This window comes from Orbilia oligospora, assembly GCF_000225545.1.
Source record: "Orbilia oligospora ATCC 24927 unplaced genomic scaffold scaffold00215, whole genome shotgun sequence".
Taxonomy (NCBI): Eukaryota; Fungi; Ascomycota; class Orbiliomycetes; order Orbiliales; family Orbiliaceae; genus Orbilia; species Orbilia oligospora.
The window spans coordinates 791,916-817,191 of record NW_011645772.1 but is presented as its reverse complement, the minus strand read 5'-3'; the positions used below and the strand labels follow the sequence as shown (position 1 = coordinate 817,191).

The following is a 25,276-nucleotide window of genomic DNA, read 5'->3' as shown; positions in this document are numbered from 1 at the left end:
TTTATGATACCCCAGCGTGTAGGATATAAAGAGAAATCGAAGCGGGCAAAGTGTTAGAACTAGAATTCAGGTTCTGCCAAACATTAATATTCATAACAATAAAAGAAGGATATAGGTACACATGATCAATTCCCAAGACACCAAAATATCACCCTGTCCTCGCTGCCGTCTAAACTCCAACGAACAAATGGTAATCTAGCCACGCTCACGTAGAATCTAATACCTTCTTACACTCTTTCACAAGCATCCTATCCACCTGTCCCCTCAACCTTAACGCCGTGACGAACTTATCGAATTCTTGGCGAAGGGGCGTCGGCTTCAAAGCCTTCTTGTTCAGCCGACAAAACCGTATCAGACAGTCGTGCAAATGGTGACTACTTCGCGGACTATATTTTCATTTAGTCAAGTCGTATTCATAAAATTATCGTATAATAGGAGATCATACCCTTCAACCATAACATGACCTCCCCATAGCTTCAAAAATTCCTGACCAGCAGACGAGAAACTTGACTTCTCAATCCTCTATAACAATAGTTTAGCTTAGACTTCTTGTACATACTTCAAATCACCTAAGTATCTACTAACCTCATTTATTTTTGTAGTCACCCAGTTCTCATCAATATCATCGTCACTTTCACTGACATCATCCCCCGCCGTAACAGTCTCTCTCGTCACAAATCTTACATACCCTTTCCCATCCCCCCTAACCGGAGCAATACACTTCCTTTTCTCTACTTTAAAATTCAAATCCGGTACAATATGCATTTTCCTCAACATCCTACCAGGCGCATTCATAAGCTTCCGTTCTGCTTCTGGGACCACCACCCCTCTGGCCCACGACGTATCTCCCTTCAAATACTCCCCCAGGTTGAACGCTCTATCTCCAAGCCCTTTCGGTCGAATCCACGTAAACTTTCTATCATTATTCCCAGGAGGTTGAGAAAACCGTTTACCCTCCTGGACCGCCGGCTCCACCATAATCTTGACTAAATCTTTATGCCATTCTGATGAACAAGCAAAGTACGTGTGTGTATGTAATAGATGAAATCGTAACCGATCGAGACTCTGAAACGTTGTGTTCTGGCAAATGACACAGGTGTATGTACTTCCATGATAACTGAATACGTACAACTTGTCATTCAAATTCACGGTGGAGTGTTTGTGAGCATCTTGCTCATCAAAATTTTTGATATGACCACGAAAAGTATAATCGATGCGGATCTGTTTCCGACGCTTAGGCATTAACACCACATTCGATGTATTATGTTGTTGTTGCCGTTGTTTTTTCTTGCCATTTCCGAGGATTTGGTAGTTGATACTTTTGTTCCAGCCAAAACTGAGCTTGAGCTGCAAGGTCTCTAAGTCTAGGTCTGTATCTGTATCTAGCTCAACTTCGCCAGTTTTTACTGCTGCCACGGTTGTCTCGCTCTGTCCGTCATTGCAGACTAAGTTTTCATCAAGTCGTAACCGTGTTTCGTAACTTCTTTCTCCGCTTGTGTTTTCAGCCAAATCTGCCCCTTCACCAGCTTGCCCTAACCAAATCCGACAAACTATTTCGTATCCTGAAGAGGCAAATTTTTGGTTGCCGTCATCTTTAATTGCAAATGTCGATAGTGGAATCACGAAATGCCGCTTTAAATGAAGCGTCTGTTGATCAGCACCCGAACCGGGCCTGGGTAAAATCTCCGCTGTTTCCGTCAATAGCTCAACTTTCGTCTGTTCCTCTTGCCCTCTTGGCTTTGAGCAAGCATATCGGGAACTAGAGCTCGAGGATTGAATCGCGAACAATTTTATCTCGCATTCCTTTGGTTGACAACCAGTTCTCAGGAGCTCCCTATAGAACGTTAGCACCATCATAATTCTCGTAAGAACAAAACACAAAAGTTAGTATGAAGAACAAACCTCATAACCTCAACTTTCAACCCGAATTTCACCTCATCATCAATCTCCGGTACGACCCCCAACCTTCGAACAATCTCACACATTTTCCTCGGCCTGCCATCCCGATTCCAATACTTCCTACTCCCTTTCCTTCCCTCGTTCTCAGCTTTCAGAAGCCTTGCTTGATCACACAGTATCCTAGTAATATTCCTCTCCAAAAAAACTTTTTGCGAATATTTCGCAAAGAAGTTATAGAGAAGGAGATTGCCTTGGTAGGCATCGGATAATGTGAGCGGCGGTTGACCCAAGCTGCTGGCGTTGTTATTGTTGTTGTTATTGTTGTTGTTGCTGCTGCTGGTATGAGTATTGCTGTTGACTGATACCGACACTCGTGCCCCTGGACTACTGGTATAACCAGCCCGGAATCCAGAGTTTCGAGACCTTGCCCCAATCACTTGAGCTAGAGTTGGTTCTCTCTTTCGCCTCATATCTGCTGTTAACTTTGGACTCTTAAAAGAGATCGAGAGAGAGGGAGAGCCTTAGCTAGCTAGAGCTAGCTAGCCTTTGCAGGATGATATCTCGGTAATTCAGAGCCAGCTGTGCCAGGATGTCACGTAGTACCGAACTCAATTTGAAGCAGCCGTGGCCAGCAGGCTTGATTGAATTCAAATTAGATTGCATGAAGCAGCAACAACAGTACCAAATGAAGCTTTTCGGCAGCCTGTCACACGTGGGCACGTGATCTACCTTTCACTTGGGTGAATCTAAAACATGAATCATTAGTTAAATTCAAAGGGCGAGAAGATAATGAGTGATATCGTACCTCGGTCTGAATGTTCATCTCCATGGCCATGGTCATCGTCATTAAGGTGGTGGTGTATGGAGGATGAGAAAGGTGGAGGGGTTGTGGGAGGAGGGTGTGAAGGTGAAGCTTAAGGTGAAGGCGCTACCTTTACGACAACATTCCAGGAGCTTAATATATTAATATATTAATATGCAACAATTTCCGCGACTGTGGAACGATCTGTCACTGATCGGATATCAGTAGCGTTACTGTAGCCCTCCAGCCGGACTTCGGATCATCAACTCTGGCTCCGAATCCCGGATATCTCCTTGAATGCTTTCGTTTTAGCTTGAGATTGAAGCATGAAGGTGATATTAGACTTCGAATTCCAGGTGTTCTGGACAAGAAACAAAAAAGAAAGGTATATACCTCCTCATTTGAATAAAAATAGTAAAATAACAATAGAAAACCGGGTACGAGACAAAATAAAAATAAAAATCCCAAAACATGCGATAGTAATATGATGACAAGCAAATGCACCTGCACCGTTGTGGTAATGAAAAAGCATGCCAGAAACGCCATAAACATGCAAAGAACAAACAAAATTGCGCTATAAAAACTCCAAACGTTACAAGAAACCCAAAAAAACTACGACTCATTTACACAATACTATTCTTCCTCGCGTTCGCTGCCGCTATCGCCGCAGCAGCTTCCCTCGCCGCCAAAGGTATTGTAGGCGAAGATGGTCTCCTCCTATCAAAAAACCTCGCAACCTTCGACGGTTTCGTCAAACTAACCGCCGACTGGTTCCTGCTCTCCAGCTCCTGAGCCTCCCGTAACTCCAAATCCGATGCTCTTTCTTCAATCACATAAAAACTTCTTTCAACCGTAATATCCGTCAAAGACTCGTTCTTCGATCTTGTCTGTTCCAAAGATCTGAGAGGTCGTGCTGTGGTATCCAATGGATCGACATCACCAAGTGTGCTGGTCCCACCTCTTGACCTCCTCCCTTCCCCTATCTGGGAGTTTAACTCCACGTAGTCCGGCATGATAATTGTTCCTCCACCAGAAACTGTTGCGTCTGCGGAGTAGCTTACGAATTTAGCGGGTCCCTTGTAGATGTGATTTCGTTCAAAGATGCTGATACCCAATCTGGAGGACCTTGCTGTGCCCTTTCGTGATCGGGTGCTGTAATTCCCACGTGGGCTATGATTGTATACTCTTCTTAAGACCTGAAGCATAACTTGGTTTAGTGCTGGAAGACAGGCGATTATAGCAGCCAAAGAACTTTCAAGGATCCCCCAGAAGGCGACAGCAGTAGCATTCCATGTTAAATCGTAGGAGTCTACCATGATCTGGTAGAAGACAAAAAGACGAATGGCGCTAAATATCATAGTGAAGATACCAAGTATTAGAAGGGATATAAGGTTGAATTTCTTGCCCGGTGCGAGGGGTAGTCTTGCAAGGATAAAGAGAGGAGGGAAAATCGTAAGCGCGTCGAGAGCCATATGGCCTGCTATTAGACCTCCGTAGACAGCTGTCGAGTGGGAACCGATACAAGTTCCGTCGTATTTATGCTCCAAGTCAAAGGTTCTCGAAACTGACGTGCCGCATTCGAAGATCTGGACTATTACGCAGGCGAACAGGAATGCATAAGATAGCCCTAAAACCGTTCGAAGATATAGCTTTTGACCTTCGGATTGAAGATGTGCTAGTCGTAAGAAGAGGTGGAGGATAGAACATCTGCATAGATGTAGAGCGCAAAACCAGAATATGACGTGAAGAAATTGCATCTAATAATGAAGATTAGGACTGCCAGAGATACTATAAAGTCACCTCGAGGTGTACAATACAAGATACATTTGTTGGAGCTGGTAACTTACTATCAAATAATTATGAATATCTGTCAGCGAAAGGTCGTAGATATGGTATCCCAAGCCAGTGCCCAAACCAGCTATACCGCGAGTTACAAATTAGCATCGATACCCAAGTACTTCGGACATATACATAATTCATCCAGAATGTTACTCAGACTTACCAACCAAATTAACAACATTAAAACCACAATAAGATAACTATCCCCCAAAACGCTCACAAGTCAGCAAAACCCTCTTCCCATACATATGCAGTCTCTAAACAGCTTCAGTTATGGGTTAGACATACAAACGCCGCAATCATAACCCAATCATCCATCCCAAAAACGCCTCTGCTCCTAATCCATAACCTCAAACACACAACTATTGTCGTAATAGTACACATAACCAGCCCGGCCACCAAACAATAAAAAGAGTTGATCGGTGGAACATATTGTGGATCAACTTCCAGCGGGAACTCAAAATCCTTAGGAAATTTGTTGAACAGTGACAATATCGGTAGAAGAGCTGCCCGATCTTCGGGCGTCTGAGGATGTGGCGGACCGCCCATATTGAAAACGAACCCAGTCGCTATTGAGGGCAGGAACTAGTGGTGCTATATGTTGATATTAACTCGACCTCGTCTATTATTCCCTTCATGTATTTCGTATATTATGTATGATTCGATCCTGGTATTGTCGATTATATTTCGTTGAGCCCGTCTTCTTTCAGATATATATCGTGAAAAAAAAAAAAAGCAATCCCTCCACCCCTTCCTCCAGATTTCATTCCTTCCTAGCACATCTTTAAAGTTGAACGCCGCGGATTCGGTATATATATAGAAATTGGGGGGGCAATCCAGCAATGTCGAGAATATCAAAGATGTGTCGCTAAGAGCCTCACTTGGGTCGCAACCACCAAGTTCCAACGAAACTAAGAGTAGGCGAATATAAAATTATAATTATAAAAAAGGAATGAGAAAGAGGAAAGGAACCCATATTTTCCAACCATTCCCATTATCGGAGGGGACATATCAGGTTTTGTATCAAATGTCCGATTTTCTTTCCATCGTCAGGAAAGTGGGCACTGATCCCTCTGCCTGGGAATTCGAATTGCCCATGATCATGCATGAGGAGAGGGCAGGACTGAGCGTGTGTGCTAGTGGGGCGATCTAAACCAATTATGTCTCCGCGAGGAGGTGGAAGTATGGTTAGTCCCTGTAGCACCAACAAAAATCGTAAAGCGAAAATCACTTCGAGACGACCAGATCCATGGCTCAATAAATTCAGGTGACAAGCTGAGCCAGATCAACCACACTCCTTCATGCAAAAAGTGGGTTTTGGGTAGTCGGTGAAAGCGTTTCCGGCTGGGATCATGGTGCGAAACGTGGTGAATTCGGAGCAGTCGACCAAATATGGCATCCTAGTAATTTCTGATCCAAATGTTCCGGCGAGGAAAGATTAAAAGATAGACAGTGCACAATCGAAGGCTTGCATGTGGGCCCGACCAGACGGTGGAAAGTGTCTCAAAGTGCCAGAGATATTTGTTTCAATGACTTCTCTAAGTCCACGCCAAGCACATGTACGATCGGTTTCTTGATATTGATAAGGCAGCATCGATTCGAGAGTGGATGTGGCAACATAAGGAGAATGGTATCGATCGAGCATGAAAACGGCAGAGGTAATGAAATGACAATATCATTTTGTTCGTCTTTTGTCGCAAACCTCCCCGACTTCCATGTGCCGCAATCCACCAGTCCAGTACTAGTTCAGTTCAGTCAGCCGTTTCGAATTTCTTTTGTAGAACCAAATCGAATATTCGCCTCCGCCCGATGCCATCGGCATTTGAACAGGCGGCATTTGCAAGTGGGTCGATAGCGCGCGCACGGTCTCAGGAACGGAAATCGCACACAACAAACTATTAATTCCCATGTGGAAAGATAAATACTTGGACACCATACATAGTACACAGTGACTAATGCGTCGGTGAAACCGAATGGCCGCCTTGAAAGACACTTACATGGTGCTGCAAAGGTCAGCTTTGCCTTGACGTCTGTCTGTGGAGACCGTTAACCGGTAGCGCTGCTCTGACTGATAGCTTTCCGGCCCGAGTATTGGTATCATGGTGGGTACTGAATTCGAAGGTTGCTAGTAACCCTCTTAGATATAGATTTGCCTCGATATCATCTCAAACGAGGATATACGAGATATTGATGCTATCAGTCTGTCGATATTTCTTCTACAGCCAATCGATTATATCAAATATTAGTTAAAATATATCGCAGACATGTCGACAGTCATGCATGGTCATATGACCATCCGATAGAATAAACAGCGAGAAGTCTCCATGTTGACATTGATATGCCATAACCAGCTATCGAGCCCTGCACTAGTTCGCAGACCCAATCACCTGGTTCTTCTAAATTAACGAGGGTTTTCATAGTACGAAAGTGCGAAATTGCATTCTATATTTACCCGTAGAAAAAGCCACGAGGCTCTGCGATCAAAGATATAGCTGGGATACTACTTCCGTCAAAGATCAATCTTACTTCACTAAATTTACCCGACGCAACTGCCTTACATAGTAATTGATCGTAGTCCCAGATTAAAATATAACATTAACGTCAATTTAATAATCTCGGTTCATAGGGAGCATGGAGATGCACAGGCCACATGATGGTAATGATTAAATTAACGGTCGCAATAAAAACATTTAATATAATCTTCTTCATAGATAATCCATAGGTGTATAGTGGAATCGCAATAACATTAATAATGACGAGTCAGCACCGTATAGGCAGTAATGCGCAACGATATATCTCAATGTCAGCATTTCATAATACATACAATCCCACGATTGTGATCAGATCTTCCTAAATTACTTCTTACGAGGGACCATAATGCACTTGACGAGTTGCTTTGAAACATGGCATATCCTCACCCACAAATATCTCTGCTACACTCCCCTGCCAGCTACAAAACGACATTTGTATACGGTAGATTTTATATAGATCTTTAAAGAGAGGACCGAATAGTGAATTGAGATTTTGATAACTTTTTGCCACTATCAACATAGAAAATACAGCATTTTCACTGCGCATGCCTTTGAAGTCTGTGGAGTTGAATTCTGATGCATTGTGCGCGCACTTGCAGAGGTACTTTTAAGAGCTAAAGATACCTCCTAATGGTATTATAACATATACAATTAAAATACAACATTGCTTCCCACCAGATAGCCATGTGAGCTCCTCGACATACCATACCGAGTTATCAGGTCGAATGTGTCTGTCTTCTGGCTCTAAGTTAAGCTACCGTTGAGACTGAGCTGCTGCCCAGTAGCTAAGGAACCGAGGCAACACAATCGCTGCCACCAGCAGGTTGATCCCTGATCCCTGCCACATACTTCCCTCGCGTAAAGGTCAACCTCTGTCGCTGCGACAAAATTTCTTTTAACCTTTCCCAGCCAGCTTTAAAAAAAAAAAAAAAGCTTCATCGGTATCACCACCATCACCATCTACAGACCTCCCCACTAACACCCTGGTAATAAACCCCCAATCCAGGTCGCATCTACTCAATCTACAGATTCGCGATATTTTGGTAGCCCATATAATCTCCTCCAAAATGTCGGCCGTCCTAAAATCCGTCACGGACGCCCGTTCTGCAAAGTCCAAAGAAGAATCTACAGACTCCACAGGTCCCGACAAGAAATTTCGTCAAAGGGTGCTCATCCTCTCCTCACGAGGTGTAACATACCGGTAATACTCATATCCTCTCAATCTACAATTAAACGTCAATGGAAATAACTAATAAAAATAAAAATACAGCCAACGTCACCTCCTCCAGGACCTAACCGCCCTCCTCCCGCACTGTCGCAAAGACTCAAAATTCGACACAAAATCAAAACTCTTCCAACTGAACGAACTAGCAGACCTCTACAACTGCAACAACATCCTCTTCTTCGAAGCCCGTAAGCGCGAAGATCTATACATGTGGATGTCAAAACCTCCCAACGGTCCTACCATAAAATTCCACGTCCAGAATCTTCACACCATGGAGGAATTACACTTTTCCGGAAACTGCTTGAAGGGCAGTAGACCTCTTTTGAGCTTTGATAAAACTTTTGAGAGTAAGCCCTATTTGATGGTTGTGAAGGAATTGATGTTTCAGACTTTTGGCGTGCCTAAGGGTGCGAGGAAGAGCAAACCGTTTGTGGACCATGTTATGAGCTTTACCGTCGTGGACGGGAAGGTGTGGATTAGGTGTTACCAGATCTGTGAGGCAGAATTGGGGAAGAAGGATGCTAAGGAGAATGGTGCTGAGGGAGACGAGGAAGAAGCCGATGAGAGGAAGAAGAAGGGCAAGAAGACTGGACGCTCCGAAACAGAGATCAGTTTACTAGAAATCGGACCCAGACTGGTCTTGACCCCAATCATCATCCAAGAAGGATCATTCGGCGGACCCATCATATACGAAAACAAGGAGTACGTTTCTCCCAACGTTCTAAGAGCGGAATACCGAAACAGGAGGGCCCAGAAATTCAACGTCAGAAGCGCACAAAAGGTCGGCAGGGAGATCAAGAAGAAGGCCCTACGGCTCGACAAGCACCGCATCGGAGGCGGTGGAGGAAAGGACTGGGAGGAGTTGCAGGCTGGGTTGAAAGATTTGTTCCAGGACGACGATTAAAAGTCTCTATATGGTATCGCATATTGTACTATCTATGAAAGTCCAGCTTTGGCGAGTTGAATTCTATTTACACCTAGGGAGTTCGGTGGAATATGTATTACTAGTATCATTGTTATGTACTTCTTGTTCATCATAAACTAGACTCTTCCGTGCCCATAATCTGTAAGAATAAACTCGTCCTTTGTAGGAATAAACTGAAACGCCATGATAATCCCATATTCCCGTATTCCATCCATCCGTCAATAAATATAGATCCCAGCCGCCATAAAAGGATAACGCCGTAGCCCGCCGAGGGTATCAAATTCCGTTATTAAAAAAAAAAAACTCAAACCGGGAGAAAGGGTGCTATCGCTAGTTTTCCATGTCATCCACAGACCAACTTGAATCATTCCCATCTTCATCTTCATAGGCCAGCCTATCGACCTTGAAGTCTGAATCCTCATCACTATTATATCTCGCCCTCTTAGACCCAACGACAAAAGTTTGCGACTTCTGCGTTCCCCTTCTTTTCTTAGGATTGGACCTGCTCGGCGATGCCTCCTTAAGTGCTGCGGCCTGTTTCCCTTTCTTCTTCGGAGAAGCTCTCTTTGGAACAGCTGCAGCCTTTTTCGGGCTCCTCTTCGTCGGCCGACTCTCAGACAGATCCAAGAAATCGGCCTCCCTGAGTTGATTCCCCGTAGGTCTTGAATCATCCAAGCGAAACAAAACTCTTTCACAAAGCCCAACGGTAACGTTGGGGTCCCATTTGACCTTATGCCCCTCACTCTTTTTCTTCGCAACAAATTCCTTCCAGGCATTCCCACGGCGATCCAAGAACGCCATAGCGAACTCATCGCCCCATCTCCTCCTACTCGCAGCACGATCTCTCCAGCTCAACTCAGGGAGGATGCACCAAATATCAATTTCCCTTAACGCCATGAAACCCCCATTTCTAGCGGTATCAGCCATTCCTTCTAAAACTCTTTCACAATCAGCGGCAGTCCAATTACCCAGGCCTCGCATAATCAAACTCTCAAGAGTTTGCGGCCACCTCGGCATTGGTATTTCGAGTAGCTCAAGCTCTTCATGACTCAGAACCCCGGGGACATCCTCGTAGAGAAGCCTCTTAAGGCTGGGCGTGGCGGTGTCTAGGATGCTCAGAAATCCGGCATAGATGCCTGGGCAGTGAATGACCTCAAGCTCTTCAAGATGTTTCCCACTCAGTTGCAGGAAACTCTGAAGATCGATAGTGTTAATATTCTTTAGATCTTCCAAAACAAGGCGCTTGAGTTCGTGAACGCCAGCAAGCTGGCTTAGGAAGTATGCGTTGACGAATGTACAGTCCTTCAAGGCCAGATCCTTGAGGTATTTCAAATGCCCCAGAGAGCTAGCAATAGTGGCAATTTGTGCCTCAACCTCGCCCTCTTCCTCGTCGTCGCGGTAATACTCGAGGGGCGTCGGGGTATCAAATCCCGTGATCGTAAGAGCCTTCAATGATTTGAAAGGCTCGACATCCTTATGGACGGCATGCAACCACCCAAAGCCCCTCTGAGTTCTCGTCTTCTTCTTAGGAGATTCATCACGAGTGTCATACTGGGCCGCAATAGCCCAACAGAGCTCACCATCCCATGTCCAGTCTTGCAACCTAGTGCCATTGTTCTGTAACGCCGTAAGAACGCCCGGGTCCATATCTGGCTTCCGCCCCGAAGCGTAAAGGAGCTCAGGGCTCCAAGGACCCGAAGAAACGCAAACGCCTGTAACGTGCGTGGACAGTTGGACGATATCCTGCAATCCAAACTTGAGAAGCTTGGTATCACAGATCTCCGCAGAATGTGACTCAATTCTCCGAACCTTCCTCGAAAGTAATGGATTTGCTTTCAGAGCATCGAAAAATTTGCGAAGCCGGGAGATGGGAGTCATAGGAGGTGTATGGTAAAGGAGATCGTTGGCGGGGTCTGCAAAGGCTTTGCAGGTACGAGCAGCGTTGGCGAGCCATGCATGGTCAATTGGGATCGAATTGTTCTGCGAGTTCGTAGCAGCAAATTTGAGGATAGGAACGAGGACATGGTATGGCAAGGTGGCCCATGGTGGGTATTTTGCCTGTCGTGGTGTTGTGAAAGCCTTTGTACTTGTACTCGAGCTCGAGGTGGCGGACTTTCTTGCCCGCTTCGTCGGAGCCAGGTTACTAGTGTGAGCCGAACTACGGGTACGTCTCGCAGCTGGCATAGCGGATATCACCTAGGAGGCAAGCGTTTAGGTATATATCGTGAAGCTGAAAGACGATAGTAGACAATTATGTCGAGCTCTGAGGTTGGTGATGAAAGCGAGCGAGTGAAGGATAAAGAAGATGGAGCAGGTCGCCTGTCCAAGTCCAGCAGCAGCAACTTGACATCAATGCGACACGCGCAACGCAAGCCCGCTCGGCTAACAAGGATCCGCAACGCATGCCAAGACGCCAAAATCCAGGCACCGGAGATAACACACCTATCAACAGCTATGTCGTCTTATCGCCGAGGCATATCAAATTCAACTTCAAACAGACCCATACCAGAACTATCTCGATAGCTGTCGCGCAACAGCATACCTCAAGATGGGCTTCTGGACCCGCCAACCGACCGCCGCAAAGGACTCATCGGCTCCAATCGAAGCAGCAGCAGCAGCAGCTTCCCACCAATCTCCCAATGATACACCTGCCGTCCAACAGAATACACCCAGATCCCGCGACGATGTAGCCGAGGAAGAATTCTCTGCTCTTCTCAAAACTCTCCACGATGAAGACCCCTCTCGCAAGGAGGCTGTTCCACAAAACAACTTCCAGGATACATTATATCCAACTACCATGTCCTGCCGTGAAGCCTTCGATGAACTTTACTTCTGCTACTCTCTGGGTGGCCAGTTCAAGAACTTGTACCGCCATGGCACCTACCGTCAATGCGAGGATAAGTCAGCAGACTTTTGGTTCTGCATGAGAACAAAGATGTACGGACCAAATACAAAGAAAGAAATGATTGTCAAATATCACAAAGAGAAGGAGGCAGAAAAATACAAGAGGGGGCCGAGTTCAGAGGATGTTTGGAAAGTAAGAACAGAGCCTCTGGAAGGACAATTCATGGGAACCTTTGGAGATACCAGAGAAAAGGAACCTCACGAAAGAGATATATAGACACTGGAAACGAACTTCTGTAATTACGGGTATGGCGTTATGATAGGAGAAGGCGAGTGTTCACATTGTGTATATATTGTAATCTAGAGTCTGTACATATTAATCATCAAAAAGTCATCTCATGCGCACATGTAATATCACTCAAAACGGTGAGAGGAATCAGATAAAATCAAAATTTCAAGCTCTGTCGCTTCTTGTCAAAAATGTCCCGAATAAAGTACCGCCAAAGGAAATTAGAACGGAAGAAAGAAAAGAGGATTTCAAGAATCAGGAGCAACACTAAGCAATACTTAACAAAGGAAACCGTAAAGCTCGTGGTAATCATTAAGAACGATTAGAAAAGAAGAAGAAAACATCCTTATCAACCAAAATATCCATTATCCTAACCACAGTACCTCACAGCTTTTCTTTTTTATTTTTTTATTTAGTGAGGCCCATATCCTCCAGGGGGGACACCTCCAAAGCCTTGCTGGCCCTGAGGTCCGGGTGGAGCGTAGCCTCCAGGCGCTTGGTATTGTGGCGACGGTCCACCCTGCGGCCCACCATATGGAGATGGACCACCATGTTGACCACCGTGTGGGGATGGGCCACCGTGTGGAGATGGAGCACCATATTGCTGTTGACCAGGGATTTGGTATCCTTGCTGTGGAGGGGGAGCACCGTACTGCTGCTGGCCTGGGGCCTGGTAAGTCTGGGGCGCGCCGTATTGCTGCTGGGGTGGAGCACTGCCATATTGTTGTTGAGGTGGAGCGGAATACTGGCCCTGTGGTCCACCTTGTGGGCTTGGAGCACCATACTGACCATAGTTTTGAGCGCCTGGTGGTTGGTATACCTAATATTTGACGAATTCTATTAGCGACTCCTCGAAATACTTGAACTATTTCTTGAGCCCTTATGAGTAATACATACCGGGTTTTGACCACCATATGTAGCATGTCCTTGATAAGTCGACTGTCCTTGATGTCCATACTGCTGTGCAATACCGGCCTGCTGGCTATGGGCGGACTGGCTTCCATGTCCACCCAAGAACCCAGAAGCCATACCCATCAAACCACCGCCACTGCCATGGCCACTGCCATGGCCACCGGAAGATCCGTGGTTCTGTTTATTCTTTCCACCGCCCAAAAGACCACCAGCAAGGCTGGCAACTTGGCCAAAGGCGCCTCCACCACCACCACCGCTCGATCCGTGACCGCTCTGCTTATTCTTTCCACCACCAAGGAGGCTTCCGGCAAGATTGGCAACTTGACCAAGTCCACCACCACTGGATCCGTGACTCTGCTTGTTCTTCCCGCCGCTACCTAGAAGACCGCTAGCAAGGTTGAATGCACCTCCAAGGCCACCGGCACGAGCAGTCTGGTCTTGAGGACCAGGGGTATACTGCTGTGGATTAGCATTAGGATCGTAAGCAGGAGCAGCATTAGGATCGTAAGTAGGAGTTCCTTGGGTTTGTGGAGTATAACTCTGAGGGTTGTATTGGTTTTGAGGAGTAGCGTTGGGGTCGAAGTACTGGGTTGGCTGTTGTTGGCCAGGCGAGGTAGCCTGCGGGGTTTGCTGCTGAGGGGTTCCGGTGGGGTGAGGACTTGTAGCGGTTGTGTTTCCGCTGAAGCTAGTGATAGGAGAACCCTGTGGGACGTCCCACTGGGTGGTGCCGGTAGACGGCTGGACGAAGTAGTAGCGCTGGTTATTTGGATCCCATTGAGCGATCTATATATAAATGGGTCACATATATGGTTAGCAGCGTGGTTTTAATATTGGAAAATTCCTCGATAGGCAGACAACTAAATCAGGAACAAAAATCACGAGGAGAAGACGTACCCATCCCTCAGGAAGAGGAGGAGGAGCTTGTGTAGGACCGACTGCTTGCGCGGGGGAAGCACTAGTTAGCCCTTGCTGTATCGGCTGTTGCTGTTGCTGTTGCTGCTGCTGCTGTTGAGCCTGGGGTTGGGTGGCTGTAGAAGCGTCTGCCATTGCAATTGCTGATGCTCAGGCCTTCGGTAACTATTAAACACTTGACTAACGAAGAATGATTCTAGATTGATGATGACTTTGGATGGATTGAAGACGGAGGGTTCGAACAAAGACGATTCAGAGAAGGGAGGAATTAGATGGTACGATGGAATGGAAAGGGAACGAGGGAATATAAATAAAGTAAAGCTTGTTAGTTAAAAAGGAGGGGCTGCTGTTAATACCAGGCCACTTCTGCTACTGCTACCGCTACTACTGCTCTCCTGTTACCACGACCACTACACAACTGAAATGCCAGGCACCTCGATGCAATGAGCTTCTTCTGCACTGCCCACCGCGCCAGTCTGGGACCCATGGCAAGGTAGGGCAAGGTAGTCTACCCATTGGTACAACAATCATCCATTAACTTGCGGCAATTCTCCACCTTTAGTTCTCACGGAGTCGTACATGGACGGTACATGTATTGCTGTTGGCAGTTAATTCTGGCATCAGTCTGGGTCTGCATGGCGGGACTTGATTCTCAGGGTCCGACTCCCACCCATCATATTAATTTACTAGACGCCTGCACCAGTCTCATCTGGGCAATCGAATACCCCAATCATTATGCACCGAGGTCAAAGGGGCCAAAGAGCTAACGAACTAGAAGGCAAAGAAAAATGCAAGTGCGGCTGGAACAAACACCTCAATTGAAAAGACTTTTGCTTTGTGACGGGAGCATACCAACTTGACTTGAACGTACCAATTAAGCAAAAAACTCATGAAGTTGCTGCGCCTCGATAGCTTACCCGTCCACAACCACCCAACAAAGATTTATACTGGTGCTACAGCAAGGTAGTCAAGCCACTCTTGTCAACGAAATTCGGGATATCGTCGACGGATTAGTACACGATGTACTGCCGAAAATCGCCTTGTCCTGGGCTTTCCGACGGATATTGTTTGTGGCTGTTAAGTCAACATGAAGCTTCAAAATCAACAGAGCGTTTCAAACTGCACAGCGCTGTGGCTCGACATAATTACTAATAAATGTCCGGGCAGATTATATATCTTAAACTGACAAGGTAAAAGATCTGAAATTCATTCGATCTTTCGGAACCCTGTCCAGCTGAAAAACAATCACATCTGTCTCCACTGCCATAAAGAAGAAAGATTGAATTCTGCCTCGTAAGGTCCTATGCCCGCAGCGTAGACCCTTCGAAACCTCGCTTCGTGATACGCATGTGTACACTTCGTTTTTGGATTACACATCGAGAGACTTACAATAAGCGGAGACCTTCTTTGTGCTACATAAGCACTTCTATACGGACCTAGGCACCAAATATGTACTTTTGAGTATCTTGCAAAAAACAAGCTTTTCTGAAACCACATGCATGGGTTCAACGGGGAGGGAATGGACATTCCAATGGCTTGATGGAAAATTCACCCCTCTTCTTCATTCCAGCCGCATGCATGACGACGCGCGACCGCATGTGAGATCATAAGAGAAGCGCTAGCCAATTCCATCTGATGGTACCTGACCTAATCTCGCACAAACTGTATATAGATAGCTTCTAGATGATATCAATCTAAAATCCTGTCTCAGTATACTAGGCAATGCGCTGCACATGCGTCTTTGGCCTGGTTTTCATAATATTATAGGACCTACTTAGTAGGTTGGTGGCTTTGAATTCTACAGTAATGATGCCAATGGGGTACTTCTCAACGACCGCTTCATTAAAACAATTTATTAACATGAATCAAAAGACTTCTCCAGTTCTCGGCTTATTAAATATAGGGAAGGGAATGGAAGGGAAGAAACCATATATAAAAAAGGTGGTGAGCTGCCTCTTTTCTTTTTTGAAAAAACACTAGGGGATATCTTTTGAGGAAAGGAAGAAGAAAAGAACGTTAAAAAAAAGTCTCTATGAACGGCAAAAGGGATGGGATTTCCTTTGCATTTTACAGATGCATTACCAATTCAAGTTCTCCCATTTCTTTTTCTTTTTTTTAGGAATTCCCAAGTGTCAGGTGCAAAAGAACAAAAGAAACAGAAAAGAAGGAGGGCTAATGGATACCGACAAATACACACGGGATGAGTTTATGATATCAGCGACGGGTAAGCTAACGTCAGTCGTGTATTTTCATTTCAAAACGCAGTGACTATTGTGAACAAAAACCCAATGCGATTCGTTTAATACTCTGCCTCTTCACCATCATCATTACCAACGCTATCGCTGGCAACTTCTTCATAATCACGTTCTATAATATCAATCTTGTCAGCAGCCATATCATAAATTATATGGTATAGATGGGGGAGAAATCACTTACCCAAAGCAGCAAGATCCTCACGGGCCTCGGAGAATTCACCTTCCTCCATACCCTCACCAACGTACCAGTGGACGAAGGCACGCTTTGAGTACATAAGATCGAACTTGTGGCTGAGAGCGCCCCAGGCCTCAGAAATGGCGGTGGTGTTGCTCAACATGCACACGGCACGCTCGACCTTGGCGAGATCGCCGTTGGGAACCAATTGTGGTGGCTCGTTGCAGATACCAATCTTGAAACCAGTAGGGCACCAGTCGACGAACTGGATGGTCCTCTTGGTCTTGACGTTGGCGACGGCAGCGTGGACGTCCTTTGTGACGACGTCTCCACGGTACAACAAACAGGTGGCCATATACTTTCCGTTTCTTGGGTCGCACTTAACCATCTGGTTAGCAGGTTCGAAGCAAGCGGCGGTGATCTCGTTGACGCTGTTGGCCTCGTGCTGTGCCTTGGAGGCGGAGATAACTGGCGAGTAGGCGACGAGAGGGAAGTGGATACGGGGGTATGGGACAAGGTTGGTCTGGAACTCGTTGAGATCGACATTGAGGGAACCGTCGAATCGGAGAGAAGCAGTGATAGAAGAAACGACTAAAAAAAAGATGTTAGTATAAAGGGGTATTGTGACACTATGATATCATATTTAATTCTCACCCTGAGCGATCAATCTGTTCAGGTTCTCGAAGTTGGGTCTCTGGATACCCAAGCTCTTTCTGCAGATGTCATAGATGGCCTCATTGTCGACCATGAAGCTGCAGTCGGAGTGTTCGAGGGTGGTGTGGGTGGTCAAGATGGAGTTGTATGGCTCAACAACAGAAGAAGCGTTCTGTGGAGCAGGGTAAACAGAGAATTCGAGCTTGCACTTCTTTCCGTAGTCAACGGAGAGACGCTCCATGAGCAAGGCGCCAAAACCGGAACCAGTACCTCCACCGAAGGAGTGGAAGACCAAGAAACCTTGGAGGCCGTCGCAGTTATCTAAGGTATGGTAGATTAGTAAGCGACCTTTGTCATGTTTAGGAATATCTGAGACATACCAGCAACCCTGCGGACTCTGTCGAGAACTGTGTCAACGAGCTCCTTTCCGACGGTGTAGTGGCCACGAGCATCTGAAATCACGCTAGTTAATACGCATATTCACTTCTACATTGTGCATAGTGAGGTTCGTACAGTTGTTGCTAGCATCCTCCTTTCCAGTGATCATCTGTTCAGGGTGGAACAGGGATCGGTAGGGACCGGTACGAACTTCGTCGACGACATTTGGCTCGAGGTCGACGTAAATAGTCCTTGGAACATACTTTCCGGCACCTATACGTGTTACTTGTTAGGAGCTATGTTTCATGCTAGCTAAGAATGGTGAGGACATACCAGTTTCAGTGAAGAAAGTGCTGAATCCATGATCACGAGGGCCTTCTTTCTGAGCAGCGGTCAGGTAACCATCGGGCTATACGAAGCATTGTTAGTCCCATCAAAAGCTCAAGAGATGTTTTTCAAGTCACGAGACGCGTCAGAGAGTCGGCTTACCTGGATACCGTGCTCCAAGCAGTAAAGCTATAGGCGGAGAGGGATATATCATTAGCATGGGATGAAGCAGACTCGAAGCTATATGCTCCTATTCATTCTTCCATCACGGTCTTACCTCCCAACAGGAGTTGGCGATCTGGCAACCAGCCTGACCGACTATACATCAAAGAATTTGTCAGCACTCGAGCTTCGTCGGGGACGGGAGGCAATTGGGCACAAAAGGAACCACGATAAGGATAGGAGGGGAGAACAACAGACATACCGTTGATAGAAACGACTTCACGCATGATGAATTATATTTCGTTAAGAAGAAAACAAAACGGTCGTTACAAAAGGGACACTTTTCGAGGGTATAAGAACGAGAAACGATATGAAGGGAGGTAGATGGGTTGGGGATGAGATGGGATGAGGGTGTGGACAGGAGAGAAGAAATAGTTGAAATTTGGCTCGGGAAGGGGTGACCTGAGTTGAGAGGGAGCTAGCTTGAAGTGGAGAGCACCCACCACCACACCAAACCACACACCTGTCTCTGGCCATACTGTGCTGTCCAGCACATTATTAACCACCCTGATTGTTTACTAACGACTCCACGAGCAGGTACCTCCAATCACATACAAGCTACCTTAACGGGCCAAGTACCTCTCGCTTTTCTGGCCGTCGGCGTGGCACCAGCAAGCAAATTTTTTTTACTGCGGGTGCTGTTTACGTTCTGATTGGACGTGTCCCCCCAAACACAGGGGACCCTGCAGCTTAGACTCCATGTACTCACTCTAACTAGCGTGGCCAGCAAACAAACGAACGATACGGACTGCAGTTACGGAGAACTAGCTGCTTGCATGTGCATGAGAGATAGGTAGCTACTTAGGCAAGTCGCTAGGGGTATTTGTCGCTCGGTTCAATGCCACCCGGAGTTCCGCTGTGAACCAAGCGTATCATATCGTTCGGATCAAATCGATACAGCTATCACGTACTTACTGAAGTACATGTACCTAAACATACGATGGTTGGCCTCGACGCGTTCTTCCTTTTGTTCGCATGGTTGCTTCTCTGGACACCTTCAGCCAATGCGAATACAGAGAAAATCATATTCTCCGTTCCCGATTCTCCTAATAGTGCTTTGGAAAGTGTGATCGACGGATCCAAATTCAATGTGATTGGCTTGCTATCACCAGCGGAATCGCCAGAAAAACTGCTTCTACGGACTGAACTTCCACGGGAATTTCCATCCGAATCTGCGCCTCACGGTATCGACTCTTGGGTTCACTTGAAGGGCTTGAAACCGGGTGCTCGATATGAGGTCCGAATCTGCTGGGCAGCAACAGTACGTTCTCATATATTACTACATCCCAAATTATATCTTTATTTATTGCGCAAGGGGCTGATTTATGCTGTAAAAAACAACAGACTCCGTCTGACTTCTGGTTGAGTGTCCACTCGCCACACGATCATAAATATAATTCCGATGTTTATCTCAAAATATCAGCAATTGCTGATTATTATACCACAAATGCCACGCTCATGGACAGGCCGGAACCGGTCCTGGTTGACATCATCCTCGACGAATTTCTACTAGGAGTACTACCCCGTTCTCTGCTCAACGTCGGACTCTTCATTGTCGTAGTGGCTGGGGTAGCTTGGTACGCAGGGTCCAAGGTGGTTCAATGGTTGGATGTCATTACAACAAAGGGCCTCAAAGATAAAGTCGCGTAAAGCTCTGGGATTCTCTAGTATCGACATTAAACGATATGTATCAATGCTTAGATATACACGGTACGAGGGATTAAAAGGAACGCCTCGAAATCAGACTCAAACCTCAACAAATTCAGGCTCGACATATAAATCGAGCACCCAGATCCATCTCCACATTAGTCCGGGTAAAGCTTACGAGCGATAAGTTGAGCAACTAGGCAGCAGCAGCACCATCTGTTTTGGCTTCCCCCGAAATTCGGACCCCATTGATGCCACGATTGATAGAAGCACTCAATGGCTTATCGTCGTCGTCATCGTCGTTATCATCTCCAGCATAGTCGCCTTCGGATTTCGCATTTGCACCATCTAGCTTCTCGCCAGTCTCATTTGCATCCTGTGGCTTCTTCTTTACCGTCTTCGCCTTCTTTGTTCCCTTCCCACCCGCTGGCTTCCCACCCTCTTGGTCTTCGTCACCCTGCGTTTGGGCAAGATTTCTTTTGAATCCATAAGGGTGTCCCGGAACCGGTGGAGCAGTATAGTAGTTGCCCTTTGGCTTGTGTGGAGCGGAAGGTTGGACAGCGCATCTTGAGTCTAGGGCTTTTGCTTCACGCTTGAGCTTGGCGATCCTTTCTTCGATGGCTTTAGGAGTCGCCCCTTTTAATATTATATTAGATGAATACATTTTTATGTATTTTAAAGGAGTCAGGTTACCTTCAAAGAGCTTACAAAGAGCCTCGCTGTTATATGATTTGGCAGATTTGTCGATTAAACGGATCAACAGCTGAAATTTGATTAGAACAACTGTCAACGCCATATCTCTATCTTATGCATATATGATTACCTTTCGATCGTTCTCTGGGGTCCAAACCTATATCCGGGGGCGGTCAGGTTCAAAGACACAGCGATGTTGGGCGGAAAGTCAAAAACTTACAACTTTTCCCATTTTTGCACCGATACTGTAAGGATATAACCAATGTAGTATATTCTAGTAAAATTCCCTCAGATAAGGGGGTACGGAAATATGGGATTGTGGAGAAATACGGAAAAGAATGGGAGAAGAAGGGTTCACAAATGCTATCTTCCTAGATTATCATGTTGATAAAGTGCTCCTCATAACTAGTGCTGGCCGAGATGCTGTTCCCTCAAAGCTCCCAGCTTTTGAGGAAACTTCAGGACTGCTTTTCATGTGAATCGACAAGTTAGCTTTAGGTTCTCCTGATGGGCTTAAAGCAACCCTGGTCCCTTTGTCCTAGTGCACCAAAGATGGGGGTTTCAGCGGCCTCTTCTAGCTTCTGCTCGGTTGGCTGCATCGACAATCGTCATGGGGGCATAGAGCAAACAATGCCTAACAGCTGAGCCCGTAGCCTAAAATTGGGGATTAGGGATAATATTATAAGTGGCCTGGAGGACACTCACATCTGCCTTAGATCATAATGCTGCCTTCAAACTAGTTTAGGGAGCCTTCTTGCTTATCACCTTTATCATGCTGCATGCTGTACCTGTGGCATCAAGCCAGCTGTAGCCAGCGAAGTTGACGTACATATTTTAAAATTTTTCACATGCCCTTCATGGATATGTACCTTAGAGATGGTAAATAATGATATTTTTACCAAAATTCCAGAACTAACTATTATCATAAGGTTGAAGTTTAATCATATGGCTCATTATCGAAAGTCCCCCCAAAACACTAATACATGCATAACGTGAAGAATACCAAAATCTTGTGTAACATCAAACTAGACTAAATTCCAACATTACAAATTGACAGCCAACGATATCATTTTCCGATATTGCATCCTTGTTAAAATGTCCAAAACCGCTCCACTCTTCAAATCAATTGGCTATACTCCTAGCCTTTACTTAGCGATCACTGCCCGATCTTCAAACTACCAATTTTTACTTTTGCCTACTCTAAGACATCGGTACTCTCTTCCCCACTCTCAACCCCCTGCTCGACCACTGGCTCAACTTCCTCCTTCACAGCTTTGCTTCTTCTTCCACGGCCCCCGCTACTTTTTGGGGTTCCTTTGGCAACTTTGCCCTTGGGGGGATTCCTTTTCTTAGGCCCCGGGTTGGGTTTAACCTTCACTGGTGTCTCAGGAGGAGTAATTTCACCCCCTTCACCTTTGAAATCACCCTCGCCGCTAGCTTCTCCCGTAGCTGAATCCATAAGATTCATGGACTCAGCACATTCGATTAATTCCTTTTTGACTTGTCCGAAACGAGTTGAAGCAACCTTTGCATTCTTGAGACCCAAGCGTTTGGCGACGAGGTCCCAGTCGACTTGCGAGGCCTGTGTATTGGGGATTCGTTAGTATTTAATCTTTTCTCCTTCCCAGAGAAGGTGCGATTATTGATAAGAGGCGAGGATTTACATCTAAACCAAAAGCATCTGGTCGTTTAGTACTCAATAGAACTGTAATGAGGACTTCGACGTTCTTTCCTTTCTTTGCAAATGATTCGCAGGTTTTATCTCTAGCTGGGGATTGGGTGGTCGTAGTTGCCTTGACAGGTGCCATTTTGATCGAAACTTTCGATTTTTAAAAGAAAGATATATGGGGGTAGTGTCAAATGCACAAAGAGTATGGATTCGAGACCTAGATCTGTAGAAAATAAAACTAATGTGAAATATTTCACCAGAGGAGAGATGGTTTTGTTACGATTGTCAGGGATGAGCGCAGTAGTATTTGACTTGACAGGAAAATAAGCCTAATGGATAGATTTGGAAATCTTTGGTAGTCTTTGGAAGGGCCTTTATATATTCAGCTTCTAGAGCCTGGGTTCATGGGATCCCTTACCAATACGCATGCTAGTATGCTGTGGAATCAACTAGTTACAGGCTAAGGTCATTTATTGGTACGGGAATCAAGTAGATCCAAGAAAGTCGATTCTGTTGGAATCTACATAGTTGCAATCGCAATATTGGCTATCGTTCCGGGGCTATCTCGGGATCTTACATGTTGGTTCCATAAACCTGAAAATGATGAAAATGGCAATAAAACAATGTTGGGGATCCCCCAAAAATCCAATACAGGTACCTCCAACCTTTATATCTCCACCAAAAGAGAGATTGGTAGTTATAAAGCAGAATATGAAAGAGAAAACGAGGAAGACTTGTTATTTATCTCGATTTTAATTAGTAAATCGAGCTATAGGCATTCCCAAACAACTCCGAATCAGAGGTCCTGAACCTGTGCTTCGAGGGCGTGAGGAATCTCTTCCTCGTCTCGGTCCTCTGAATAATCAACCTTTCTCTTCTTCCTGGGGGATGTCTTGGTAGAACGAGCCTTTTTAACCTTTGTGGGCGAGGCTGTGCTAGAGTTTCCCCCATCAATATTCTTCTTAAGTCTGGTTTTGAGGTCCCAGAGTTTCTTATAGGCAGCTTTTTGGCCGTTCAAGCCAGAGGCCGCTGCAATTTGATCCCAGTCCATAGCTTTGGTACTATATTTGTAAATTACCGTCAGAATTGTATTTGAATATATAATCTGTAAACCCTAGACTCATAAAACTTACTCGCATTTATCGAGACAAAGAAGTAGAAACTTGACCGTCTCAGCTTCGCTCATGCTTGGGGGCATTTTGAATGATATAATCTTAGAGAACTCATTAGTTAGTTCTTTCATTTGTCCGTGTCATATTCCATGTTCAATCCTAAGCTTGAACACAAAAGATGGTTTATCAGTTACCCTTTGAATCCTGAAAGCTTGATCTCGAGACACGAAGTGATAGAACAATGAGACGAGGTTCAATGAACTCTTTTTGAAGGGCTCAAGGAGTGGATAATTAAAGGGCTCAATCGTGGCAGTTTTGCCTAAGATGTTTTAAGGAATATAGTATAGTATAGTACGAGATATCTCAAGGAGCTACTAACTTCGAATTTCGAATGACAGAAGTCGATGGGGATAAAGTAGAACCGAATTGAAACGATTAGAAGGCAGGACGACGGGGTTTTTATAGACAAATTTCTGTTCAGAGCCAATGTTTCCCTAGTCAAAAGTTTCTTTTAAACCCATTAGCACGAGCTGATACTGCAGCCTACGTTTCCATCTCGGTGGTTCTCTTCTGATGAAGTCGACTTGTAGACACATCGACATGATTAGAATCGACTAACTGAGTTCCACAGCATCAATCGCCGCCAACGGTGTTGTTTGTTGTAGTTTTGCCCCCCAGGGCACGAGCTCTCGCCGAACCCCGAGTATCTATACCAACCCCAGAAATCCGATCACTCCCCGAAACCAGGCCAACTGATCACATGGTGAAGACCCTGAACCCTGTCCAATCCATGTCCCTACCAGCTGCACTCTCCCGAAGAAATGTTGGATTTTTCACCTTTTCAACACGCTAAACAGCCCTCTCCCTGACACTTTTCCAAAATGCCCGACTTGCTTGCCGTTCTCCTTCAACGAAAAACCCGTATTCAAAAGAAAAGAAGAAAATAAACTCACCGAACCTCGACGGGAGTCAAAGACGAAGCTAAGGACGGCTCGTAGCGCCTTAAACTCTAGCTCTTACTTTTTTTATCCCGCTTTCTTGATCACGAGGACTTTTATACCAGGGATTTTTTTGGAGATCCGCGCGTGGGGATGGTCTAGGCTAATTGATTCTACTAGTCGAGGAGCGGGCCGACGAGAATATGGCTATCTGTAACAAGGTATACCAACGGTACCTCGAGTGAGGGGCAAAAGGAGGGGTATTAGATAGAGGAGGGGCAATAATCAGCTAACGGGAAGATGTCGCCATGCCGAAAAGTTAAAGGGACCTTGTGACAGCCGTTACTTTCTTGACAGTCTAGTATAGCTCTTCCAACCAGGATTTGCGTAATTGCCCCACCTGTCTATCACCATCCTGAAAGTTGGCTGTGATATTCCGACGCCGTGGTCCGTTCGTCTAATGTTCGCACTTGCAGATGAACATGTACATGCATCCGCCGTATGTGCATATTAAGAAGAAACTAGTATATGTGCCGTCTGTGCTTCCCATCAATTAGCTGAGACTAGAACCTTGCCCGCTCGGATCCGTTCGTCATGCATTACGTTGCATTGCATTGCGGAAGGCTAGAAGGCAGTTAGTATTTTGTTGTATAGCTGTAGTTTCTTCTTTTAAAAAAACAATTGTTTCTATGTCAACATCCCTGTTCCGGGTTCTGGTTTATTATATACCTGAAGTTGGTATTCGATTCAACAACACTGATACTCTCAGCCTCGACCAGCTAAACCGATCGATCTTGTACATGATAACATTGTCAGGCAATATTCGAGGTACATGTGCGTGGTCCTGTATCTACTAACCTATCGGAGACACTCACGATTTCGATACCCGGACACTGATAGGCGTAACCAGGATCTTTCTGCAAGGAGGGTATCGAGACGATTGAATTGTGAGTCTGGATTTGGTCTGAATATGCGGACATGTACAAGTCTCCGTAAAGCTGCATGAGCCTTCACAACTTGATCTTCAG

At 45.6% G+C, this 25,276-nt stretch overlaps 11 protein-coding genes across 11 annotated transcripts; 3 read left to right on the top strand and 8 right to left on the bottom strand.

The window, feature by feature from the left end:
* Nucleotides 1-205: 205 nt before the first annotated feature.
* Nucleotides 206-2,369, bottom strand: AOL_s00215g253 (uncharacterized protein; the record flags this gene model as incomplete). Its single annotated transcript, XM_011129455.1, has 4 exons — nucleotides 206-386; nucleotides 446-522; nucleotides 586-1,834; nucleotides 1,903-2,369. 4 exons carry the CDS (start codon nucleotides 2,367-2,369, stop codon nucleotides 206-208), a joined length of 1,974 nt encoding a protein of 657 aa, XP_011127757.1.
* A 955-nt stretch (nucleotides 2,370-3,324) lies between these two features.
* On the bottom strand, nucleotides 3,325-5,089 carry AOL_s00215g252 (uncharacterized protein; the record flags this gene model as incomplete). Its single annotated transcript, XM_011129454.1, has 4 exons — nucleotides 3,325-4,458; nucleotides 4,549-4,619; nucleotides 4,704-4,740; nucleotides 4,829-5,089. The coding sequence occupies 4 exons, from the start codon at nucleotides 5,087-5,089 to the stop codon at nucleotides 3,325-3,327; spliced, it is 1,503 nt and encodes a 500-aa protein (XP_011127756.1).
* A 3,049-nt stretch (nucleotides 5,090-8,138) lies between these two features.
* AOL_s00215g251 (uncharacterized protein) lies at nucleotides 8,139-9,200 on the top strand (the record flags this gene model as incomplete). Its single annotated transcript, XM_011129453.1, has 2 exons — nucleotides 8,139-8,272; nucleotides 8,342-9,200. 2 exons carry the CDS (start codon nucleotides 8,139-8,141, stop codon nucleotides 9,198-9,200), a joined length of 993 nt encoding a protein of 330 aa, XP_011127755.1.
* Nucleotides 9,201-9,551: 351 nt separating this feature from the next.
* Nucleotides 9,552-11,405, bottom strand: AOL_s00215g250 (uncharacterized protein; the record flags this gene model as incomplete). The annotated part of the gene is made up of 1 exon (XM_011129452.1): nucleotides 9,552-11,405. The coding sequence occupies one exon, from the start codon at nucleotides 11,403-11,405 to the stop codon at nucleotides 9,552-9,554; it is 1,854 nt and encodes a 617-aa protein (XP_011127754.1).
* Nucleotides 11,406-11,769: 364 nt separating this feature from the next.
* On the top strand, nucleotides 11,770-12,342 carry AOL_s00215g249 (uncharacterized protein; the record flags this gene model as incomplete). Its single annotated transcript, XM_011129451.1, has 1 exon — nucleotides 11,770-12,342. One exon carries the CDS (start codon nucleotides 11,770-11,772, stop codon nucleotides 12,340-12,342), a length of 573 nt encoding a protein of 190 aa, XP_011127753.1.
* A 424-nt stretch (nucleotides 12,343-12,766) lies between these two features.
* On the bottom strand, nucleotides 12,767-14,313 carry AOL_s00215g248 (uncharacterized protein; the record flags this gene model as incomplete). Its single annotated transcript, XM_011129450.1, has 3 exons — nucleotides 12,767-13,174; nucleotides 13,252-14,049; nucleotides 14,161-14,313. The coding sequence occupies 3 exons, from the start codon at nucleotides 14,311-14,313 to the stop codon at nucleotides 12,767-12,769; spliced, it is 1,359 nt and encodes a 452-aa protein (XP_011127752.1).
* A 2,164-nt stretch (nucleotides 14,314-16,477) lies between these two features.
* AOL_s00215g247 (uncharacterized protein) lies at nucleotides 16,478-18,416 on the bottom strand (the record flags this gene model as incomplete). Its single annotated transcript, XM_011129449.1, has 9 exons — nucleotides 16,478-16,545; nucleotides 16,615-17,199; nucleotides 17,263-17,583; nucleotides 17,643-17,714; nucleotides 17,776-17,913; nucleotides 17,974-18,049; nucleotides 18,130-18,156; nucleotides 18,245-18,285; nucleotides 18,392-18,416. The coding sequence occupies 9 exons, from the start codon at nucleotides 18,414-18,416 to the stop codon at nucleotides 16,478-16,480; spliced, it is 1,353 nt and encodes a 450-aa protein (XP_011127751.1).
* A 713-nt stretch (nucleotides 18,417-19,129) lies between these two features.
* On the top strand, nucleotides 19,130-19,839 carry AOL_s00215g246 (uncharacterized protein; the record flags this gene model as incomplete). The annotated part of the gene is made up of 2 exons (XM_011129448.1): nucleotides 19,130-19,450; nucleotides 19,534-19,839. 2 exons carry the CDS (start codon nucleotides 19,130-19,132, stop codon nucleotides 19,837-19,839), a joined length of 627 nt encoding a protein of 208 aa, XP_011127750.1.
* Nucleotides 19,840-20,032: 193 nt separating this feature from the next.
* On the bottom strand, nucleotides 20,033-20,761 carry AOL_s00215g245 (uncharacterized protein; the record flags this gene model as incomplete). Its single annotated transcript, XM_011129447.1, has 4 exons — nucleotides 20,033-20,472; nucleotides 20,545-20,599; nucleotides 20,660-20,686; nucleotides 20,750-20,761. The coding sequence occupies 4 exons, from the start codon at nucleotides 20,759-20,761 to the stop codon at nucleotides 20,033-20,035; spliced, it is 534 nt and encodes a 177-aa protein (XP_011127749.1).
* Nucleotides 20,762-21,724: 963 nt separating this feature from the next.
* On the bottom strand, nucleotides 21,725-22,337 carry AOL_s00215g244 (uncharacterized protein; the record flags this gene model as incomplete). Its single annotated transcript, XM_011129446.1, has 2 exons — nucleotides 21,725-22,111; nucleotides 22,194-22,337. 2 exons carry the CDS (start codon nucleotides 22,335-22,337, stop codon nucleotides 21,725-21,727), a joined length of 531 nt encoding a protein of 176 aa, XP_011127748.1.
* A 657-nt stretch (nucleotides 22,338-22,994) lies between these two features.
* AOL_s00215g243 (uncharacterized protein) lies at nucleotides 22,995-23,396 on the bottom strand (the record flags this gene model as incomplete). The annotated part of the gene is made up of 2 exons (XM_011129445.1): nucleotides 22,995-23,259; nucleotides 23,332-23,396. 2 exons carry the CDS (start codon nucleotides 23,394-23,396, stop codon nucleotides 22,995-22,997), a joined length of 330 nt encoding a protein of 109 aa, XP_011127747.1.
* Between the last annotated feature and the right edge of the window lie 1,880 nt (nucleotides 23,397-25,276).